The sequence below is a fragment of the Pongo abelii genome, chromosome 1 (genome assembly GCF_028885655.2).
Source record: "Pongo abelii isolate AG06213 chromosome 1, NHGRI_mPonAbe1-v2.0_pri, whole genome shotgun sequence".
Taxonomy (NCBI): domain Eukaryota; kingdom Metazoa; phylum Chordata; class Mammalia; order Primates; family Hominidae; genus Pongo; species Pongo abelii.
The window spans coordinates 186,167,494-186,187,462 of NC_071985.2; the positions used below are offsets into that span (position 1 = coordinate 186,167,494).

A 19,969-nucleotide genomic window follows, 5' to 3' on the forward strand; every position below is an offset into this window, starting at 1 on the left:
AGTTCAGAACTATCCTAAGTCAAAAAAGCAAAAAAGGTAGGTTACTAACTCAAAAATCTTAAAGTATGGGGTTATTCTGTTAGATAAGGGTAATTTAACATTAACCATTTAAAATTCCCTTCACCCAGCAGGTTTCCTAACAGGGGATTTAAATCTTAATTACCATACACAGGTCCAACCAGACCTAGGAGAAACTCCCTTCAGGACAGGACAATAGATGGTTACTGCCAGGTGATTGAGAAAAAAACACAATGGGTATTCAATAATTGAGGGAACGTCCTGTAGAAGCAGAGTTAAGAAAATTGCCTAATAACTGGTCTGCTCAAACCTTTGAGATGTTTGCACTCAGCCAAGCCTTAAAGTACTTACAAAATAAAAAAACTCTCTCAATCCTGACTCAATAGGTTACCCACACCCTCTCTGAAATGAATTTGCATAAGAGAGAACTGTTGCTTGTAGGAATGCATCTTGATGGGGCACCTGGGTTAATAGTAAGTACTCAGGAACCCAGCCCAGCTCAGGGACTCACCCCTGCATGCAAACACAATATTGGGCACACTGGTAAAGGTCCACTAGAATCCAGCAGCCCGGACCCCTTTCTTTGTGGTCAAGAAAGGTGGGAAAACAGGTGCAGGACTGCTACAACCACTAACTTTCTGGTATTTTTTTTTTCACAATAGCCCTAGAAAACTAAAATGGGGGGGATTACAATCATTTCTCTGAATATCTTGATCTTCTGACCTCATGATCCACCCACCTTGGCCTCCCAAAGTGCTGGGATTACAAGCACTTCTCTGAATATCTCATAGAATTATTCACTTATTCACTCATTTATTTATTCAAAAACAAAGGTTTTTTTAAACCCCACCATTTAGTAGCTAAAGGAAGAAAAATAAATTATTGTGTTAAAACATTATATAGGGTGTACTGAATGAAAAAATTGTGGGCTTGGGCCATTCAGAGACAGAGAAAATAAATAAGTAAAGAGGTCTTTAAGGACGAAGAGGAGTTTACCAGTTGGTAAATACTAGAAAAAGGAAAAAGCACTGGCAGATTCATGGAGATCATACATGAAAGAGCAGAAATGGGACAAGCTCCTCTTCAAATTACCACTCCTCTCACTTTTTTATAATTATCTCTACAAGGTCATACCAAAGGTCATCAACTCAGAACATAAAGTAGATTTCAGAAAGAGTTCCATGAAAGTCAGCTCTCCCAGGAGCCCTATTTCCTCCTGCTCCCTAATCAATCTAAACTCTTATGCCCAACACCTTCCTCCTTTGCCCCACTCATGGCAGCTGACACATTCCAGAACCCAGACAGTCAGAGTTCTTTTCTTTCTGCCTCAAATGCTGGGCTCCTATCCAAACCAAAGAGTAGGGACATTAACTATTTACACTTCATTCCACCCAACCTCCCCTAGTTCTGTGGGTACTTTCCACCAACCATCACTACCTCCCTAACCCCCACAGGGGACCCTTGGACCCTGACTCTTTCCCTACTTGGATCAGCACCTGTTTTTCTCTCATAGCATGAGCAACAGTAGCTCTGAATTCAGAGATTTTGGCTTTGAATTCTCGTTGTGCTTTTTTTTCTCCCCCTCCCTTGATTCACAATTTCTTTAGAGTTGGGCTCAAAATGTGGTAATGGCCAACATTTAGTGAGCACTTGTTATGCTCTGGCCATGAAGCCAAAACTTTACATGCTTTCTTCATAAAAACTCTACAAAAGAGATTTTAAAAAAAATCTTCATATCATAGGTGGGAAAGCTAAGGCACAATCAGGGTAGCTCCCTATCCAGAATCCCCCAGTTGGTAAGAGGTACAGCCAGGATTGTAACCCAGGCAGTCAGGCTCCAGAGACTTTGCTGTTAACCATTAATTTAAATGAGATCATGATTAAGTTGAGCCTCCAGTCCAGATGGCACCCCCTAAACTTTCCAGGGGTCATTTCATGTTTGCTATGTTTTATTCAGTGTTCACAAATAGTAGGAAGATGCGTCAGATTATGAACTCCAGATATTGGCATAAATGCAAGTCCCACTATCCAGGGCAGCTCCTGTGAGAAAGTGAATGGCAACCATGGGGCTAGGTGTAGCACAGTCATTGAAAGCGATGTTTATGGAGAATGTTTAATGATATGAGTAAAGCATATAGGAAAGTGATAAAAGCAGAATATAGAGCCATATGCAGAGTATGAATGTAACTCTTAGAATAGTGTGCTTGTGATTGTCGAGACTTATTAGTAAGTATATATGTATCCCACTTATTTATTTCTTTATTATTTTATGTATGTATGTATATATGTATGTATGTATGTATTTATTTATTGAGACATAGCCTTGCTCTGTCACCCTGGCTGGAATGCAGTGACACAATCTCAGCTCACTGAAACCTCAGCCTCCTAGGTTAGAGTGATTCTCCTGCCTCAGCCTCCTGAGTAGCTGGAATTACAGGCACCCAACACTATGCATGCCCAATTTTTGTATTTTTAGTAGTGACAGGGTTTCACCATTTTGGCCAGGCTGTTCTCAAACTCCTGACCTCAGGCAATCCACCCACCTTGGCCTCCCAAAGTGCTGGGATTACTGGTGTGAGAAACTGAGCCTGGCCTATCCCATTTATTTACTACTCAGATACCTCCACAAAACCTCTCGAAATGTGGTAACTCAGCTGCTATGTCCTTTGCTTGCCATTGCATGAAGCCAATGAGTATGTCTGTTGATGATGCCCAAGAAATACATACTGATTAAATCAATGAATGACAGCTGGAAAAAGCAAAACTTTGAGCTGGTTATATCACCATCCTGAGGAGACTCAGTTCAGTTTTGAATGCCACGTTGTAAAAATGAAACTGATATATTCGTTCCTGGATATTTCCTGATTCAGTGTTTAGGCAAACCAAGGCAGAGGAGGGAACACCAAGATGCCCCTTGGTGGCATCTTGAAGCAGTTACTCCTGTGGGTAGATTAGCTCAGGGATTTGATTTGTGGGTTTCTTTTTATCATACTTTAAGTTTTAGGGTACATGTGCACAACATGCAGGTTTGTTGCATATGTTTACATGTGCCATGTTGGTGTGCTGCACCCATTAACTCGTCTTTTAACATTAGGTACATCTCCTAATGCTATCCCTCCCCCCTCCCCCCACCCCACAACAGGCCCTGGTGTGTGATGTTCCCCTTCCTGTGTCCATATGTTCTCATTTTCAATTCCCACCTATGAGTGAGAACATGCGTTGTTTGGTTTTTTGTCCCTGCGATAGTTTGCTGAGAATGATTGTTTTCAGCTTCATCTATGTACCCACAAAGGACATGAACCCATCATTTCTTATGGCTGCATAGTATTTCATGCTGTATATGTGCCACATTTTCTGAATCCAGTCTATCATTGTTGGATATTTGGGTTGGTTCCAAATGTTTGCTATTGTGAATAGTGCCGCAATAAACATATGTGTGTATGTGTCTTTATAGCAGCATGTTTTATAATCCTTTGGGTATATACCCAGTAATGGGATGGCTAGGTCAAATGGTATTTCTAATTCTAGATCCCTGAGGAATCACCACACTGACTTCCACAATGGTTGAACTATTTTACAGTCCTATCAACCATGTAAAAGTGTTCCTATTTCTCCACATCCTCTCCAGCACCTGTTGTTTCCTGACTTTTTAATGATCACCATTCTAACTGGTGTGAGACGGTGTCTTATTGCGGTTTTGAATTGCATTTCTCTGATGGCCAGTGATGATGAGCATTTTTTCATGTGTCTTTTGGCTGCATAAATGTCTTCTTTTGAGAAGTGTCTGTTCACATCCTCGCCCACTTTTTGATGGGGTTGTTTGTTTTTTTCTTACAAATTTGTTTGAGTTCTTTGTAGATTCTGGATATTAGCCCTTTGTTAGGTGAGTAGATTGCAAAAAATTTCTCCCATTTTGTAGGTTGCCTGTTCGCTCTGATGGTAGTTTCTTTTGCTGTGCAGAAGCTCTTTAGTTTAATTAGATCCCATTTGTCAATTTTGGCTTTTGTTGCCATTGCTTTTGGTGTTTTAGACATGAAGTCCTTCCCCATGCCTATGTCCTGAATTGTATTGTGTAGGTTTTCTTCTAGGGTTTTTATGGTTTTAGGTCTAATATTTAAGTCTTTAATCCATCTTGAGTTAATTTTTGTATAAGGTGTAAGGAAGGGATCCAGATTCAGCTTTCTATATGTGGGTAGCCAGTTTTCCCAGCACCATTTATTAAATAGGGAATCCTTTCCCCATTTCTTGTTTTTGTCAGGTTTGTCAAACATCAGATAGTTGTCGATATGTGGCATTATTTCTGAGGGCTCTGTTCTGTTCCTTTGGTCTATATCTCTGTTTTGGTACCAGTACCATGCTGTTTTGGTTATTGTAGCCTTGTAGTATAGTTTGAAGTCTGGTAGCATGATGCATCCAGCTTTGTTCTTTTGGCTTAGGAGTGACTTGGCAATGAGGGCTCTTTTTTGGTTCCATATGAACTTTAAAGTAGTTTTTTCCAATTCTGTGAAGAAAGTCATGGGTAGCTCGATGGGGATGTCATTGAATGTATAAATTACCTTGGGCAGTATGGCTATTTTCACAATATTGATTCTTCCTATCCATGAGCATGGAATGTTCTTCCATTTGTTTGTATCCTCTTTTATTTCATTGAGCAGTGATTTGTAGTTCTCCTTGAAGAGGTCCTTCACGTCCCTTGTAAGTTGTATTCCTAGGTATTTTATTCTCTTTGAAGCAATTGTGAATGGGAGTTCACTCATGATTTGGCTCTCTGTTTCTCTGTTATTGGTGTATAAGAATGCTTGTGATTTTTGCACATTGATTTTGTATCCTGAGACTTTGCTGAAGTTGCCTATCAGCTTAAGGAGATTTTGGGCTGAGATGATGGGGTTTTCTAGATACACAATCATGTCATCTGCAAACAGGGACAATTTGACTTCCTCATTTCCTAATTGAATACCCCTTATTTCTTTCTCCTGCCTGATTGCCCTGGCCAGCACTTCCAACACTCTGTTGAATAGGAGTGGTGAGAGAGGCAGCACACAAACATGGCACAGGTATACATATGTAACAAACCTGCACGTTGTGCACATGTACCCTAAAACTTCCAGTAGAATGAAAAAAAAAAAAAGCAAATGTGTACCAGGGTGTTCAATACATAAAAACGTAAGTTTAAAACCATTTCCCCTGGAATTTATTTGCTTATTTATCTACATACAAATAGGTGGGAAATGAAACTTATTTTTCCTCAAATGATTAGTTAGCCAATTATCTCAATATCAATTAATAAATATCAATTATTTATCCCAAAATAGATAAAATTTTCACATATATTAAGCTTTTTCAGATATCTTGTTTTTACTGATTTTTAATTTGTTTCTGGGCTTCTCAGGTAACAATTAAAAATTTCAACCCTTTGAAATCGGTTTTTTTAAAGATCAACATATTTTGATCAATGTTCCATGTGCATTTGAAAAGAATGTGTATTCTACAGTTGTGTCTAATGTTCTACAAATGTCAATTAGACTAAGGTGATTGGTAGTGTTATTCAGATATTCAGTATTCTTACTATATTTTTGTTAGTTGTAGATCGATTTCTAAAAGCCATGTGCTAAATTCTCCATCTATGATTTTGAATTTGTGTATTTATTTCCTTATTTCTGAAAGTTTTGCTGCATGCTATGTGAAGCTCTGTTGTGAAGCACATAATCTATCTGATGCATTGATCCTCTGTTATCATGAAGTGTTCCTCCTTGTCTCTGATAATATTCTTTATCAGTAGTAATTTTGTCTGATAATAGTATAGATACTCCATATTTCTTTTGCTCACTGTTTGCATAACATAGCTTTCTCTGTTGTTTTTATTTTAAAGCTATTTTTGTCTTTCTATTTGAAGTTCATCTCTTGAGTATAACACATAGGCTGTCTGTCCCTGCTTTTTAAAAAATCCAGTTCATCAGTCTCTTTCTTTGATTGGAGTGGTTAGTCTAGTAATCTTTAATGTAATTATTGATGTGGTCGAATACAGGTCTGCCATTTTGCTATTTTTTTCTGTTCGTCTCATCTGGTTATTATATATTTCCCTATTTATCCTTTCATGCCATCATTTGTATTAATCAAGTATTCTTCATTATTTCATTTTAATGTGTCAGCTGATTTATTAGTTCTCTCTCTTTGCATTACTTTTTAGTGGTTGCTTTAGGGATTACAATATGCAGTTTGACTGGTTTTAAACCTTCTTTAAGTTTATGTTAAATTATTTCAGGTAAAATATAGCAACCTTGCAACAGTATATTTCCATTTCCCCTTTTTCATATCCTTACTATTATTGGTGATATTTTATATATAATATAATAAAATATATTATATATAAATATACATAATATATTTATATAATATATAAGTATTACATATTATAATATATATAAACATATATAAGCCCAACAATACAGTTTGATTTTTTCTTTAAAGTCATATATTGTTTAATGAAATTAAGAAAATAAGATTTAAAAGATATTCTATGTATATGTATATATACGTACACACGTTAATATGTGTGTATGTATGCATCTAACGGTCTTTATTTCTTCCTCTGGGTCCACTTTTATTTGGTGTCAAATTAAAGAAGGTTGTAGTTGTATGCATTTATTTCCGGGCTGTCTATTTTTTTCCATTGTTCTACGTGTCTATTTTTGTGCCAGTACCATGCTGTTTTGGCTACTGTAGCCTTGAAGTATAGTGCATGTTTGTTACCTGGGTATATTGTGTGATGCTTAGGTTTGGGGTATGTTAGAACCTGTCACCCAAGTAGTGAATGTAGTAGCCAATAGGTAGTTTTTCAGCCTTTGTGCCACTCTCTCTCTGTTCCTTCTAATAGTCCCCAGTGTCTATTTCTCATTTTTATGTCCATGTGTACATATGTCCAATATTTAGCTCCCACTTATAAGTGAGAACATATCGTATTTGGCTTTCTGTTTATGTGTTACTTAGCTTAGAATAATGGCCTCCAGCTACATCCATGTTGCTGCAAAGGACATGATGTTGTTCTTTTTTTATGGCTGCATAGTATTCCATTGGGTATATGTGCCACATCTTCTTTGTCCAATCCACCATTGATGGGCATCTGCATTGATGCCATGCTTTTGCTATTGTGAATAGCATGATGATGAACATTGGGTGCATGTGTCCTTTTGGTAGAGCGATTTATTTTCCTTTGGGTATATACCCAGTAATAGGATTGCTGGGTCCAATGGTAGTTCAGCTCTTAGTTCTTTGAGAAATCTCCAAACTGCTCTCCACAGTGGCTGAACTAATTTACATCCTACCAACAGTGTATAAGTGTCCCTTTTTCTCCACAGCCTCACCAACATCATTATTTTTTGACTTTTTAACAAAAGCCATTCTGACTGGTGTGAGATGGTATCTTCTTGTGGTTTTGATTTGTATTTCTCTGATGATCAGTGATATTGAGCTTTTTTTTACATGCTTGTTGGCCACATGTGTCTTCTTTCTTCTTTAGAAAAAAAGACATGCATGTCCACTTTTTCATGGAGTTCTTTGCTTTTTGCTTGTTGATTTGTTTAAACTCCTTATAGATTCTGGATATTAGACCTCTGTTGGATGCATGGTTTGCAAATATTTTCTCCCATTCTTCAGGTTGTCTGTTTACTCTCTTGATAGTTTATCTTGCTGTGCAGAAGCTCTTTAGTTTGCTTAGTCCTACTTATCAATTTTTGTTTTTGTCACAATTGCTTTTGGGGACTTAGCCATAAATTCTTTGCCAGGGCTGAAATGGAGAAGGTTATTTCCTAGGTTTTCTTCTAGAATTGTTATAGTTTGAGGTCTTACATTTAAGTCTTTAATCCCTCTTGAGTAAATTTTTGTATAAGGGGTCTAGTTTCATTCTTCAGCATATAGATGGGGTCCAGTTTCATTCTTCAGCATATAGATAGCCAGTTATCCCAGCACAATTTAATGGATACAGAGTCTTTTTCCCCATTACTTATTTTCTCAAGCTTGTTGAAGACCAGAAGATTGCAGGTGTATGGCTTTATTTCTGGGGTCTCTATTCTGTTCCATTGGTGTATGTGTTTATTTTGTACCAGTACCATGCTATTTTGGCTACTGTAGCCTTGTAGTGTAGTTTGAAGTGGGTAATGTGATGCCTCTGGCTTTGTTCTTTTTGCTTAGGATTGCTTTGACTATTCAGGCTCTTTTTTTTCCCTAATTCTGTGAAAAAGGACATTGCTGGCTTGATAGGAATAGCACTGAATCTGTAGATTGCTTTGGGAAGTATGGTCATTTTAACAATTTTGATGCTACCAATTCATGAGCATGAAATGTTTTCCCATTTGTTTGTGTTATCTCTGATTTCTTTCAGCAGCATTTTGTAGTTCTCCTTGTAGAGACCTTTCACATAGTTGGTTAGATATATTCCTAGGTATTCTTTTTGTAGCTGTGGTATAGGGATTGTGTTCTTGATTTGGATCTCAGCTTGGATGTATTGGTTTATAGAAATGCTACTGACTTTTGGCCATTGATTTGGTATCCCAAAACTTTACTGAAGTCATTTATCAGTTCCAGGGGCCTTTTGGCAGAGTCTTTAGGGGTTTTAAGGTATAGAATCATATCATCCATGAAGACAGATAGTTTGACCTCTTTTCCTATTTTGATGCCTTTTATTTGTTTCTGTTGCCTGATTGTTCTGGCTAGGACTTCCAGTGCTATTTTGAGTAAGAGTGGTGAGAGTGGGCATCCATGTCTTGTTCCAGTTCTCAAGGGGAATGCTTCTAACTTTTGCCCATTCAGTATGATGTTGGCTGTGGGTTTGTCATAGATGGCTCTTATTAATTTGAGGTACATTTCTTCAATGTCTAGTTTGTTGAGGGTTTTTTTTATCATGAAGAGATGTTAGATTTTATCAAAAGTGTTTTCTGCCTCTACTGAGATGATTATATGGTTTTTGTTTTTAATTGTGTTTATGTGGTGGATTACACATAATGACTATCACTGATAATGTTTTGTTTTTATTTCATCTATTTTATCTAATACTGATATAGTTACTCTGATTCCATTAGTATTTTTCTGGCATATATTTACCACCTTTTTACTTTCAATAATTTCATGGTCTTATGTTTTAGTAATGTCTGGAATTTAAAAAAATCCAATTTCACAACCTCTGCATCTTAACTTGTGAGTTCTTCTATCCATTGATTATCTTCTACTCATTAATTATTGATGTATTTGGATATGTTTCTACTATTTTACTTTGTGCTTCCTTTTCTATGCTTATTTTTCCCCTTCTTTTTGGGAGTATGTATTGCCCCCCCTTTTTTTTTGGCTCTTTATATCCTATTTTTTCTTATTCTGTATTTTCCTCTACAGATTTCAAATGTATACATTTTATTTCTATTCTTTAGTTACTATGTTTGAGAATTTTATTTTTCATGCTTGATCAAGTCAAAAGTTATTTGGTATTTTAACCACTCCCCCACTGCCCACCCTACAACCTCAAAAGATGCATGGACTTTAGCATAGTTTAATTCCAGTCACTCACTCCTGGATTCATAATGATTCCTCTTGGCTCTCTTGTGATGCTTCTTGGCTCTCTTAATGATTCTGTGTTTTCCACCGCAGATATATGGGAATTTCTGTATCTCTATTATAGCACACTCCAGCATGGGGGATTAGGTTGTTCTATCTGGACCCCGCCTCTGCTGAAACATTCCGTAGCTATGTTACTCCATGTTGAGCAAGAGTTCCGTACTGCGTGGCATCCTCTAAATATTCCAAATGGGAATTCATGTATCAGACTTTTCTGTATTCAGAATTCCTCTTAAGTGTCTAGGCTTTCTAATACATTGTCATCAATTTATCCATTCCCTACATTGTATAATGAGAGACTATGGGACTCAGAAGGTGGCAGATATTTTTTATTATGGGGAAAGATAACTGAGAATAAAGCTATCATGCAGATATTTGCAGAGATAAAAGGAATGCAGATATTGAGTGGAATCTTGATCAAACTATGCTTGAAAGCCACTCTACCACTAGTTACACGAGCCAGTAATTTCCCTTCGCAGTGGAAGTCAGCTTGAGTTTTTTCAGGTGTTTTTGTGGGTTTCACCAGATACAGCAAAGAAATTAAAATTACTGTTAATGGATGTCAAAACCAGTCAGAAGTATCCTAAGTTATATAATTTGTCAAACAACCATATAGATATATTTTGTACTATATTTATCCTTTCGTTCTTCCTTTCGTAGGAAAATTGTCTCATTAATTCTTATATGAAAGTACTTAAAATTAGCAAACTTTTTTTGCAAACACATGGATTCCATTCTTGGACTTGAGGACAACTTGACGAACAGGCTGGGGAGGCCTTGAGTGGTCTGGAGCCAGCTCGAAGCGGAGCAGAGTTAATGCCACTGCCACTTTACACTCAATTATGGCAAAATGCTGCCCAATGCAGTTCCTGGGGATACCAAGAAAGAAAAAATGGCATCTAATGAATTTATATATTATTAACAACATACGCCAGTCTTTTTATATATGACAACTTTTGTAGGGAAACAAGATCCATTTTTTTTTCTGTCATCCATGCTGGATTGCAGGTGCTCACCATGATGCCCAGCTAATATTTTTGTATTTTTGGTAGAGACAGGGTTTTACCATGTTGGCCAGGCTGGTCTCGAACTCCTGATCTCAAGTAATCCGCCTGCCTTGGCCTCCCAAAGTGCTAGGATTACAGGTAAGAGCCACCACACCCAGCCAAGATCCATGTTTTAAACCAATTCCAACGTGGCAGAATCCAGCAAATGTTTTGTTTTAAGTTAAGTAAGCCCCGATCAGAAAGTCCATTAATGTCAAGACCTGCAAACTGTGGTTCTATTATTTCTGGGCCTATCTGACAAGTAAGTGGTAGTGAGTTCTATCAACATTCGATTCTGCAGGGTCCACATAACTTGAAAACCTTCCTTATATCATGATAAAGTAAAGCTACTTCTTCTTATTATTTAGAGGTCGTGCAGTTGAAGCCTCAGGCATGAGAACAATAACCTGGCCTACTCAGTGGATCGTGTTGTCATTTGGTAAATCAAGTGTCTCTCATACCAAACCAAAGGGAAACTTGGACTTTAGAACAACATTGCTCTCTGTAGGAACAAGAGCTAGGAGGTGCCAATGTTGCCTTGTTCCTGTAACAAGGTGGCATTCCCAACCCTTGTCCATTGCAAGTTTAAGTGTAGTCTTTGGGCCTGTCATGGGGATGGCCTTCATCAATCCATGCCCATATGCCAAGGACCAGAGTTGTTCTTTGTAACATTAACCAGTCCCTTTGGGGGCTCAAAAGGGTACCATCTGAATGCACTGGTCACAAGAGAAGACAAGTCAGGTAAAATGATGGGGAGCAACAGCAGTGTCAGCTAACTGAGGGCCTGAAGGGAAGAAGCACTTGTCAGGTAAGCACTATTACACATTTCCATCAAGTTCACCAGCTTGAGTCTTTACCTTAATCCAGCTGAGAATGGTATGAAGGCATAGGGATGTATTTTTTCAGAATTTTCCCCGGAGAATCTCAAGGGGTTAAAGACCTGTAATGAGAGTGAAGATCCCAGTCCTAATCCCTCCAGCCCACCCCAACAAAAAACCAAAACCAAAACCAAAACAAAACCCATACATATTGTTAACAGAATTCCAAAGCTACCTTTAGGAACTTACAATGTCTGGATACTACAAGTCCTGCTTGATGTTCCCCAAAAGCCTACCACTGAAAATATATCCCAAGAAAGCAGAGGCTATATAACCTAGTGATAGATTAAACAGGCCCTGATAGTAAGAAGCAGCAGCAAATCATCTAGACAATCCGACTTGAGCAAATAGTGACTTCATTATTTTCCCTTCACAGTAAACATGTGCCTCTGTCATATAAAAATGGGCAAAGAATCGAATTATTATCTTTTCTATTTGTCTTGGTTTCCAAATGGACTGAGCCAGTGACTTGGGCAAAGAAGAAAGGGGTGGTAATTCACAAGCTGAAGTCACAAGCTGAAGTTGTTCAGCTTTTGCCCGAGCGTCTCTGTGAGAGGCTGCTGATTAGTATCTCCTGGGCTGTGGGGTTGGTCTGAGCACTGGTTTGCAGACCAGGAGTGTGCTTGTTCTCTCCCAGGGCCTCTCTCCCTTTCACTCTCAGGTTAGCACTGGGTGTGAAGGAGAGTGATATTCCTAGAGGACTAACTTCAAATATGCTCAAATCTTAAAAAAAGCAAAGAGTTCATAATCTTACTACTTTAATTATGACCAGTAACAAGTGATTTGCAATACACTTCACAACTCTGTGACTAGATTGACTATGGACATGAATGAAAGCAGAGAGCAAGTTGGTTAAACAGTGCAGTGTCAGTCGACTAATCACACCCCTCTACTTCCCAGGGGATGATATGCTTCTGTTGATAAGGCATCATCATGGAACACTGGTGATGATTATAAATGCAAATGTATTTTTCTCTTAAAAGCATACAGTTTTTGTTCTGTTTTGTTCTTTTCTACATGATGGATGGTTATCCTAACTGCTCCCTCGACTGTGAAGATGCTTCTCTTCCCTCTTGGTGCTGTATTAGATGCCACTGGGTGCAGTTGGGACAATCATACCTGAGGGCTTTCCCAGAAATAGGGGTTGTGGTGAAGAGCCCAAATATTGATAAACACAGTTATTCCTGAGTAAACAGAAGAAAAAGCAGATAAGTGCATGAGCAAAGATTCTTTCACATCTATTCATAGATTTCATAACCAAGGAAAGAATTCTACAATCATAATTTCCTTAACCATTTAAGAAGCATCTGTATGATGACACTTAAAAAGCAAGTTAAGTGCATGAGCAAAGATTCTTTCACACCTATTCATAGATTTCATAACCAAGGAAAGAATTCTACAATCATAATTTCTTTAACCATTTAAGAAGCATCTGTTATGATGACACTTAAATTGGTGCTGTGAAGATCAGTGAGATCTACTCTAGCCTTCAAGGAGCTCACAGTCCATTGGAAGAGACAGGTAATTGCAACACACAGTAATAAGTCAGAAGGAAGCCTGGGATGCTTGGGGAATTTAGAGGGGAACCTCAGGTATAGAGCCTTTGGATGTATGCAAGAGCAAAGGCCCAGGCGAGGTGTGCTGAGCTAAGTATCATGAAATTGGTAGGAGAAAACCAGGTAAAGAAAAGAAGATTTAGAGAGGAATTTGAGGCACATAAAAAAGCATGAAGCCAAGCTTTAATACTTGAGAAAGCATGACAAATTTGGGTGACTGGGAGGTTGTATAACAGGATTCAGGGAGCAAACTGTCCATAGATCAGCCTGGGGAGGTTGGCTGGGCTTGTACCTTAAAATGGGAAAGAGATCATTCTAAGGATTTTAGGTTGAAACCAATATGGATCACCGAGAAGTTTAAGCAAAGACTGAGAGTATTGCCTTTTTTTTTTTTTTTCTTCCTTTCCTAGTCAGCTACTTGGGAGATTTTATTATACTTTGGAGCCATAGAACCATATGGGATATAGTGCCAATATGGCACTGAAGTAATATTTTATCATGTTATGGAATATCCATTGATCAGGGTGGAGAAGATATGGGTTTCTCCTGAAATCTACAAATATAATAATTTATATTAATGGATTCCTAATATTGAACAATCTTTGCAGTTTTGGAATATGACCTACTTACTTGGCCATGATATACTATTTTATTTTATCTTTTTGTAGAGATGGGGTCTTGCTGTGTTGCCCAGACTCAAGCGATCCTCCCACCTTGGCCTCACAGAGTGTTTGGATTACAGGCATGAGCCACCTGCCCAGCCAATACATTTATTTTGATGAGATGTTGGATTATGTTTACTAATATTTTATTTAAAATTTTTGTATTTACATACATAAGTGATTTTTATCTAAATATATTTTTGTGCAATTTTTACTAGGTTTGTTATCAATGTGATACTTCCTTAAATAACTTTCTAAGTTTTTATTTTTCTATGCTCTGGACAACTTATTACTGGGATTATGCAGTCTTAAAAGGTTTGAAAAAATTTTGGAAAAACCACATAGGCCTGGTTTCTTTTCAGGGGCTCTACAATTTTTCTCTAGTCCTGTGAAAATTGGCATGCTTAGACTATTTATCTCTACCAGTATCATCAGTTTTAGTAAATTATGTATTATAAAATTATCTAGTTTTTTCCTGGTTTTTCAAATCTCTGTGCATACACTTGTGTAATATTAGTTAGTGGTGTGTCTCTTTGTTGACCAGCCCCTCCCCCACTGGCTATTGTATTTTTTGACTAGTTAGGCAACCGTTCTGCTTTCCATACCATTACCTTTTGCTTTTGCCTTTGTTAATTCACCTGTTTCCTTTTAGTTTACTCTTTTATTCTTTTTCCAAGTGATTTATTTCCAGTTGTTTTCAACATCAATGTTTAATTTAATTCTTTTATTAATAAAAATATTTAGTATTTAATATTATAACTTCTCTTCTAAATGCTGCTTTAGTGGCAGACCATTAATTATGATATGTAGAGTTTTCATGGTGATGATTTTATTTTATAATTTTGCTTTAACCCAAGAGTTTTCAATGGATTAAAAAAAAAAAACTCCAGATGAATGAAACTTTTTGAAAAATTTTTGTTACCTATTTCCATTTTTATTGTCTTAATTTAAAGAATACTATTTTTGTAATGTTTCTCTTTTAGTAATTAAGTTTTTTTTATTGTGGTCTAGTATACAGTCAACTTTAAGGAATGTTCCTGGTGTACTTAAAAGGAAAGTGTGTTCTCTATTAGTGGGGAAAATATTTAATATTGTACTCATAAAGTCTATCTTATTAATTACATTGTTTAGATCAACTGTATACTTTATTTGTTTGGTTTGTGTCGGTCTTTGAAAGGCAGTTAAAATCTATTAGTAGGGTGCCTCTGTCTGGTTTCCTCTTCATTTCCTATAGTTTGCTTTAAAAAATTGCAGGGCCAGGCACGGTGGTTCACGCCTGTAATCCCAGCACTTTGAAAGGCTGAGGCAGGTGGATCATGAGGTCAGGAGATCGAGACCATTGTGGCTAACATGGTGAAACCCCATCTCCACTAAAAATACAAAAAATTAGCCAGGTGTGGTAACACGTGCCTGTAGTCCCAGCTACTCAGGAGGTGGAGGCAGGAGAATCGCTTGAACCTGGGAGGCAGAGTTTGCAGGGAGCAGAGATTGCACCATTGCACTCCAGCCTGGGCAACAGAGTGAGACTCCATAAAAAAAAAATTGCAGATGTGTAACTTGATACATAGGTAGGTATCCATAGCTGTCTTATGTTCATGATGAATTGTGGCTTGTAACATTATGAAGACTAATTTTTGAACTTCACGAATCCTGACATGGCCAGCTAGCTTACTGACTGAGGTAAAGACCTAATTTGGGTTAGAATGGCAACAGGGACACCGTAACAGTGCTGCATCCACACAGCAAAGATCACTTTCAAAAAACAAATGGCCAGGTCACTGTTAACAAATTCTTCTTAACTGATTAATCCACATATTGCTAGCTAATCCAGGACATTCAAGAAATTTGCTTTCTTAACATAGGTCAAGAGATTCTGAAGTTTAGAACTTCAAACACCCAATGTTATTTAACTCTCCCAAGCCTCAATCATAGGGTCTAACTTCTATGGTTGGATTAGGTTTATTTCCTGGCAGTACCCATTCTTTCATTTTTCAATTTTTGGTTCCAGAAGCCTTGTTCTCTCTTGAACAGTTTCTGGAAGTCTCACCAAGATCATCAGAACAGACTGCCCATTGAGGTTCAGTAGTTGCTAATACCTAAGAAGTATGATTCACAGGCTCATCAATTATTAGCTCCTTTGGGTGAGTCTCAAATCATGGTCAATGAAAAAATTTTTTTGAGACAAGGTCTCGCTATGTTGCCCAGGCTGGAGGGAAGTGGTGTGATTATAGTTTGCTGTAGCCTCAAACTCCTGGGCTAAAGTGATCCTCCTGCCTCAGCCTCCTGAGTAGCTGGGATTACAGGCACATGCCAGTGTCCTCAGATGAGATATTTTTGACTTCCTAAGTCTGTTACTGTCTTTCTCAGGAGTTTCTGCTTACTCTGGCTTATAGCCAGAGTGTCTAGTTGATTGCCATGTGTCTCTCCCATGAGTGGCACAAAACCCATTGTGTTTTGTTCTATTTAGTGATTGTGAATTATTTAGGGGATTTCATAGAACACTCATTTTTTTGGGTCATGTCCCTCTCCACTGAGGCTTACTGGACCATCAGATTCATGGCACATACTAGGCCATTGATAGGTCTATTATTGGCTATTGAGGGAATCTGTTTGTTCTTGTTTTTTTTTTTTTTTTTTGGCATGGGTTTTATTAATCCGGAGAATCACACTGACACCTTATGAGTATATTCATTATAATAAAAAAGCATGCACATTATCTAACAAAATTATATTTTTAAACCAAGAATACGTTAGAAAAAGACATAATTTGGAAAACTTCCTATTTTATTGAGGTCTTAAATCTGCATGAAGCCTGAGGGCAAAAAGAAAATAGAATTCATAACTTGATGGTTTGCCATCTTCTTTTTTTTTTTTTTTTTTTTGGCCATGTAGAAAATCTGAAAACACCTCAATGACTCTAACTCAATATCAGCGAAGATTCCCTGGAAAAAAACTTATGAAAGGCAGATTAATGACTGCCCCCAACTGATCTGATTTTATCTTCTTCTTCTCCATAAATCTGTCTTCCTAACTCCAATTTCTTTGTTCCACAAATCTAGGTAATTCTGAGCAAGGCTCAAAATATCTCTTGATAAGATTACTGAAAAGGGATCTGCATTGTCCAGAAAAAATGACTGCTCTCCCAGGAATCTGTGTATCATTTGAGTCACAATCTGTCAGCAGAGTGGACATCCCCTTTTCTCTGCCAGAATAAAGAGTCTTTAATTGTACCCTAGGCTCTAAATTAAAAGTTAACTTTTAAAAGATAAAATATAATTTTTAGGATTGACTACTTCTTTTAGGTGATTAATATACACTTTTCCTAAAGTAGCTCAGCCTTACTAAGCTTATTAAGACCACAATTTCTAAACCTTTTTCTATGGGATTAAAAAGTAGAGCCACCCTCTACTCTCTGAAAGTCTTTCTGCAGCCACCCCATCATTGTCTTTTAAAACTGAGAATTTCTCTTCTTGTTTAATTTGGCAGCTGAATCCTACCTTCTTTTTTAATTTCATAAATTCATTAAAATATCTCTCTCTTCTTTTGTTTGTTAAATACCTTCCTTCCATTCTTTTCACTTTTATGGGATTATTTCTTTTTGCACTTCAGTATATGTGTATAAGTAGGATCTTTGGAGGGACAAGTGGCAACAGAATCACCCAAGTGGCTTTCTTGAGTTGGAACTTAGAATTTACCTAGACTTATGATTTATCTTTTATAAGTAGACTGGTTTGTAGATAGCTAAGTACGGAAATATAAAAATTAGGGGACTCTGGCAGATGAAGATTGACAAAGGCAATAACTGAGACCATGGAAGCAAGGTTGTTGAGAAGGAAATAGCTGATATTCTAGGACTTGGATACTGTCTGGGTAAGGAAGATGGTGGAGGTGTGAGGATGACTTCTAGCTTTCTCACTTAAAATTACTCACAGACAGTGGTGCCATTCATTAATATAGCAATCCAGGAGGAGGAACAGGTTTAGGGGAAGGAGGTAGGTGACATGCTTCCTTTTGGGCACTTTGCGCATCATAGTATGCTCAGAACAAAGCAAAATGCCTAGAGCAGACATTTAATAGGTAATTGTTGGGCCAGCAAATGAAGAGAAGGGCACACATAATGTAGTAGGTCTTTTGCCAAGAGTGAATGGGGCCATGGCAGAGGCATAGGTGGAGAGTGATGAAAATGTGTAAGTGATATTGTGAGGTGTGGGAGAGAAAGCAGGCATCATAAACATGTTTCTTTTTAGAAATAAAAAGAATTTCTGGGTAACACAGGGGAAGAGGTGGGTCTGGCAGATATGAGGCATCCATTTGCACATGCTTTGTTGTGCTATAGCTGCATTCAAGGGCCCATTAGCAGGGCAGAGAATGTGTATGGAAGAATTTAATGCTGGTTGAATTACTGATGAGTGACAGTAGAGAAAGGGAAAATATTCAAGGAAGTTGACGGCATTGCCAAAGGGGAAGTTGTAGTGATGCATCCAGGCATCCAAGCCTGGGGTGAAGAAAGTGAAGTTGTGGAGCGCCTGTGTGTATGACAGGGGGCAGGAAGGAAAGCAGGGTAACAGGAAATGAGACAGATGAGCACGTGAGGTCCAGTGAAGGCCTGAAAGCTCTGGAGGGCAAGAAGGTGTAGCGGAAAGGAATGTAAAATGAGGTGAAGGCAACTCTGCTTGTGCACTTCCTGTCCCCTCATTGTGGCTTGAGGGAGATTAAGGTGCAGCCCCTGAAGGCACTTGAAGGAAAGGGCAAAGACTGCAGGAGACCAGAGAGGATGTATAAGTAGCCTAAAACTGAGTCAGCCAGGTGGAGCCAGCTGTTCCATCAACATCCATCGGGATCTCAACAGAATTGTCTGAAGCACAGAAAGTTGCCCACAGCAGCCGCAAAAGCCACAAGATCAGGAAAGTTAAAGGAACATGAAACAGAAAGGACTTGAATGGGAAAAATTAAAAGGCTTGCTGAGTCTCACATGTTCAGCATGTAGCTTTTGCATGGGTCGGGGGATTTTAAGACGCTGTGGATTACAGGGCTTAGGTGATCTAGAATAGAAGTAGAGAAAATAATTTTCTTGTGTTTGAAGGCAGCAATAAATTACCATTTTATTGATGTTGAAAAAAAGAGATTATTGACAGGATATAAGTATTATTGACATGCAAAGTTAAGGAAAAAGGTAGTAAAAGTTGATTCTGAGCTGTCTTGTTTGAGCAACTAGGTGGGCGGAATATTAAGTGTATGGATGCAATATTATATAGGTAATAAATATTACAATAAATACTATGTGAAAAATAACACTGAATTTAAAAGAGAGATTTCTCTGGAGAGATCCCAGAGAAAGCTTAAGTTGTTGCTGTAGTGTTAGTTAAGAGCACAGACTCTAGAGTCCCACTGCTTGGGTTCAAGTCCTAGTTCTACCATTTACCAGGGATGAAGTTTTACCTTTTTGTTCCTGTTTGCCTAAAATGTGCATAACACTAGTATTTCCACAGCAGAACTGGGGGGCAGGAGGATGGGTGGATAAAATGGGTTAATACATGCAAAACATATGGAACAACGCTTAGTCCCTAGTAAGTACTAAATAGTTTTTTGTTTTTGTTATTACAATAGTAAAGTTGATTTTGTAGGAAACAAATATTTAATTGCTATTGGGCAACTATGGTAGCACAGTAGCAATTAAATATTGCTACATTTAGTTAGACTACTACAAATGCCCAATCAAATCCGATATTTGAAAGATGGTTAAATTGGAGGAAGTTGTAGAAACACACCTCAACATAGGTCAAAGATAAATTCTGGCTCATTCCTTTATGTCTCTAATGTCACCTTTCAGTCCATCTTGCATCCCACCAATGTATTAATATTTCTAAAAAATAACTATAATCATGCCACCCAGCTTAGATGTCTTAAATCTGTCTGCTGCTTGATTGAGAAAGGCTGAACACAAAGGTTGGCCTTCACAAAACTCTATGATCTGACTACATCATGGCTCCAGGTATAGTCCCACAACTTCCCTCTGTGAATCCTGGAGTCTGGTGGATTACAGCAATTGCTCCAGTGGCATCCCCTGCTGGTGTGCGTGAGGGAGGGGAGAAGGCAGGCTGCCTGCTGCTTTGTGTCTGCTCTTCTCTCTGCCCACAGTGCTGCCTCTCTCATCTTTGCTGATATAAATCTAGTCCTTTAAGGTTCAGCATTAAAGCCATGATGCTTCA

General features: G+C 38.0%; 1 protein-coding gene and 1 long non-coding RNA gene across 4 annotated transcripts in view; one reads left to right on the top strand and one right to left on the bottom strand.

The window, feature by feature from the left end:
• LOC129050987 (uncharacterized) overlaps positions 1 to 19,969 on the top strand; it is a 96,686-nt gene that overhangs the window by 65,327 nt on the left and 11,390 nt on the right. The window lies entirely within an intron of this gene.
• The window catches only part of LOC100444727 (cytochrome P450 4Z1), a 49,755-nt gene continuing 40,104 nt past the window's right edge, over positions 10,319 to 19,969 (bottom strand). Inside the window, exons 10-12 of the mRNA XM_024237248.2 lie at positions 12,662 to 12,726; positions 11,522 to 11,604; positions 10,319 to 10,487 (exon numbers count right to left, since the gene is read on the bottom strand). Of these exons, the coding sequence (XP_024093016.2) occupies positions 10,319 to 10,487; positions 11,522 to 11,604; positions 12,662 to 12,726 (317 nt within the window). The remainder of the gene's footprint in view (positions 10,488 to 11,521; positions 11,605 to 12,661; positions 12,727 to 19,969) is intronic.